Source organism: Mandrillus leucophaeus, unplaced genomic scaffold (assembly GCF_000951045.1).
Source record: "Mandrillus leucophaeus isolate KB7577 unplaced genomic scaffold, Mleu.le_1.0 Scaffold255, whole genome shotgun sequence".
Lineage (NCBI taxonomy): Eukaryota > Metazoa > Chordata > Mammalia > Primates > Cercopithecidae > Mandrillus > Mandrillus leucophaeus.
This window is the reverse complement of record NW_012102643.1, coordinates 1,766,145-1,769,093: the sequence shown is the minus strand read 5'-3', so window position 1 is coordinate 1,769,093 and position 2,949 is coordinate 1,766,145. Positions and strand designations below refer to the sequence as shown.

Genomic DNA, 2,949 nt, shown 5'->3' with positions numbered 1-2,949 from the left:
TCTTAGTTGTTAAAAGGATTAAAAGAAACGCTTATATAGCATTTAATCTGTTACTAATAATGACTCAATCTTCAAAAGGACTCTCAGATAGGTATTATTATCCCCAGTTCACAGATTAAAAAACTATGGCACAGACACGTTAGGTCATTTGCTTAGGGTCACACAGCTAGTGGCAGCCAGGATTCAAACTAGGCTGTGAAAACATGTAAAGTCTCCAGAATGCAGTGCTCAGTAAATATTCATTTATTTCCCGCCAGCAGGTGCAGTGGGGTCCCATGCGGAGGGCACTGGTGTTCCAACATAAGCAAGAAACAAAGGAGGCCTGGCCTAAGACCAGTCATTTGAAGAAGGCCCCAGGCAGGGAAAGGAAAGGAGAGGCCAGGCCCACACTGTCCCTCCCTGCCCCATCTCCAGCAACACGGGGTGGCCAGTGGACTGTGAACCATTTATTTCCAAACTATAAAGAAACCTGCTCTCTGAGAAAAGATGCCACCCACGTGATGAGGCTCCAGCCCCTCGAGATCCAAAACCCAGTCCAAACCCAGTCCCCTTAGAAAGCTGCGGTGCCTTGGAGATGAGTCTCGGCTGTCAGAGCCTGGGAAGTGGTTGGGAAGAACCAGCCCACTCCCCTCTCCTGCAGTGACTCCAACTCCAGCGCAGCTTGGGCCCAGCTCTGGCCAGGTCCCAGGCTGGCCTGGTGCTCGCCCCTTGTGTGACCAAGCTCTGAAGGGAGGGACAAGAGTCAGGAGTCCCTGGCTTGGCCCCACCACCTTTGACTCTCGTCCACAGCTCCCAGCTACCATGAAGAGCCCCGGGGGCTTGAGCACAGTGAGTGCTGGCAGCAGGCTGGAGAGCGGCCTGCTTCTAAGCCATTTGCCCTGGCCGGTCACTGCTGCCCCTGGGCCACAAAGTACTCCTCCTCCTCATTGTCACCTTCCTCCCGCTGGCTGCTCCGGAGCAGGAGCTCCAGGTCGGGGCTGGAGCCCAGCCCCTTCAAGGCCTTGGGGCCACCATCACCTTGGGATAGAGAGAGATCACAGTTACAGGCCCAGTCGTTGTTTTCTTGGTTTGCTCTGATTTGCATGTGTGCTGAGTCACCCAGGCCCCACCCACCCACTCTGGAGATGACCCCTGTATCTTCCTAGAGAAGAGACGGCAGCAGAGCCACCGCGCACACTTCCTGCATCAGAATCACTAAGAGTCACAGGGAGAAGAACAGAAAACAGAGGCTTCTGGAAGGGGCTCCGGGTTACCTCTGGAATGCAAGGCTTTGAGGGCAACATGGAGGGATATTCCCGAGAGGCAGAGGGCAAAGCCTAGCCAGTTCAGGAGGCTGATCTGATCGCCCAGCAGATGAGCTGCCAACAGCAAAGTGCAGACTTCCTGGGGGCAGAGAAGCAGGAGGGAGTGTGATCAACAGGAGGATTTGGCCACTTGGCCAGGAGGGTGGAAGGTGGGGGTACTGGGTACACTCAGGTGGGTAGATCAAGATCTGTCTGAAATCCTGGGCCCAAGCAGGCAGAGAGGTCAGGGGACCCTGCCGGCTTGCGGCGCTGTCCCACCAGCCTCCCTCTGTGAGATGCAACAGAGGTGCTTGTCACGGAATTCTGTCAGGAATAAAAGAGGCAAACCGGATCCCACGCTGGGGACCAGGGTGTCCAGATCGTGCTGTATCCACAAGGATAAAGGACGGCTGCCCCAGAAGGCAGTTACAGAAGGGTGCCCTGAGCCTCTGCGTGAGAATGCTGCATTACCCTGGGCTGAAGACACACACTGGTCCCGGGGCTCTCTATAAACAGAGACTGCAAAAGGGACTGGCGAGGCCATTTGTCCAAGAACCACAGCCATGCCTCAGCATGCGGCCGGCTCCCAGAAGACACTCAGAGAGGCCTGCATTTCTGGGTTTAGGCAACACTGTTTTGGTATTGGTGTGTGCCTGGCCAAAGAGAAAAGTAAATGTGTGGGAGGAAGAGGCAGAAGTGAGAAGAGGTGTGAGAGGGAAGGACAGGCCTGCGAGGCGGAGGTACAGCGAGGTTGGCCACAGGGGTGCTTGCTGAGGGTCTCACTAGCCCTGGCTGTGGCCCTGGAGGACACCGCCAGTCAATCATGGAACTCTTTCCTGATGAGTCTGGATAGGAGCTGTTCAACCTGTAGCTCCAGGCCACTGCCCAATGCCAGAGTTGGCAGTCAAGGTAAAATGTGAATGCGCCCCAGGCCTAGGGGAGTCAGAGCTGGCTCTCCATCTGTGTCCCTGTCTGTGGGGTGCAGGTGATCACACCCTCTCAAAGGGCTGTGGTCAAGGCGGAAGGAGGGGCCAGCACAGCAGTCAGCAAAGTGCCTGGCACCTAATGGGGCACTTCCGTCTCTTCTCTGAAGGGCCCTGAGGTGCAGGAGCTGCTAGTGAGAAATCCCTGGGGGCTCCCCCTCTAAGACAGGAATGGCATCACCCCCGAGTCTGTACCTTAAAAATGCCAGCAATGGAGAGAGTGAGGCTGGAGGTTCTGGAGACCAGGAGGAACTCAGAGAAGCCCAAACCAAAGGCGAGAATCCCGCCAAGGAAGAGGCTCCCAAGTACCCGCAGGAGCAGCCCTGTGTCCTGGAAACGGAAGATTTTCTCAGATGTGGACAAATGGAGACCTGAAATCAATGGGGAGAGAGAGTGGGAGGCTGGGCCCTGGGCTGCCTCGGCCAGCCCAATGCCAACCACATGAGATCTTCCATTGTCATAGTGAGTCCTTACTGAGACCTGCTAACTGTCTGCAACCCAGAGAAAAAGCATGGGAGGTATAAAGTGATCCCACACAGATGGCCTGAGACCTGGAGAAACCAGGGAAGCAGTGATGGCTGCCAGAGAGCCTGGGGGCAATAGAAGCCAGATCCTGGCAGGATGATGGGTTCCTAGTGGGATGATGAGGATCCTAGCGGGATGATGGGATCCTAGCAGGATGA

General features: G+C 55.6%; 1 protein-coding gene across 6 annotated transcripts in view; it reads right to left on the bottom strand.

Moving 5' to 3' along the window:
• Positions 1-220: 220 nt before the first annotated feature.
• Positions 221-2,949, bottom strand: part of SLC35C2 (solute carrier family 35 (GDP-fucose transporter), member C2) — a 14,007-nt gene continuing 11,278 nt past the window's right edge. For 5 of the 6 annotated variants that reach the window (XM_011983761.1, XM_011983760.1, XM_011983763.1 and 2 more), the window contains exons 8-10: positions 2,462-2,637; positions 1,254-1,383; positions 221-1,017 (exon numbers count right to left, since the gene is read on the bottom strand). In XM_011983761.1, the coding sequence (XP_011839151.1) occupies positions 887-1,017; positions 1,254-1,383; positions 2,462-2,637 (437 nt within the window). In that variant the 3' untranslated portion in view covers positions 221-886. The remainder of the gene's footprint in view (positions 1,018-1,253; positions 1,384-2,461; positions 2,638-2,949) is intronic. The other variant, XM_011983762.1, reaches the window with a different exon arrangement.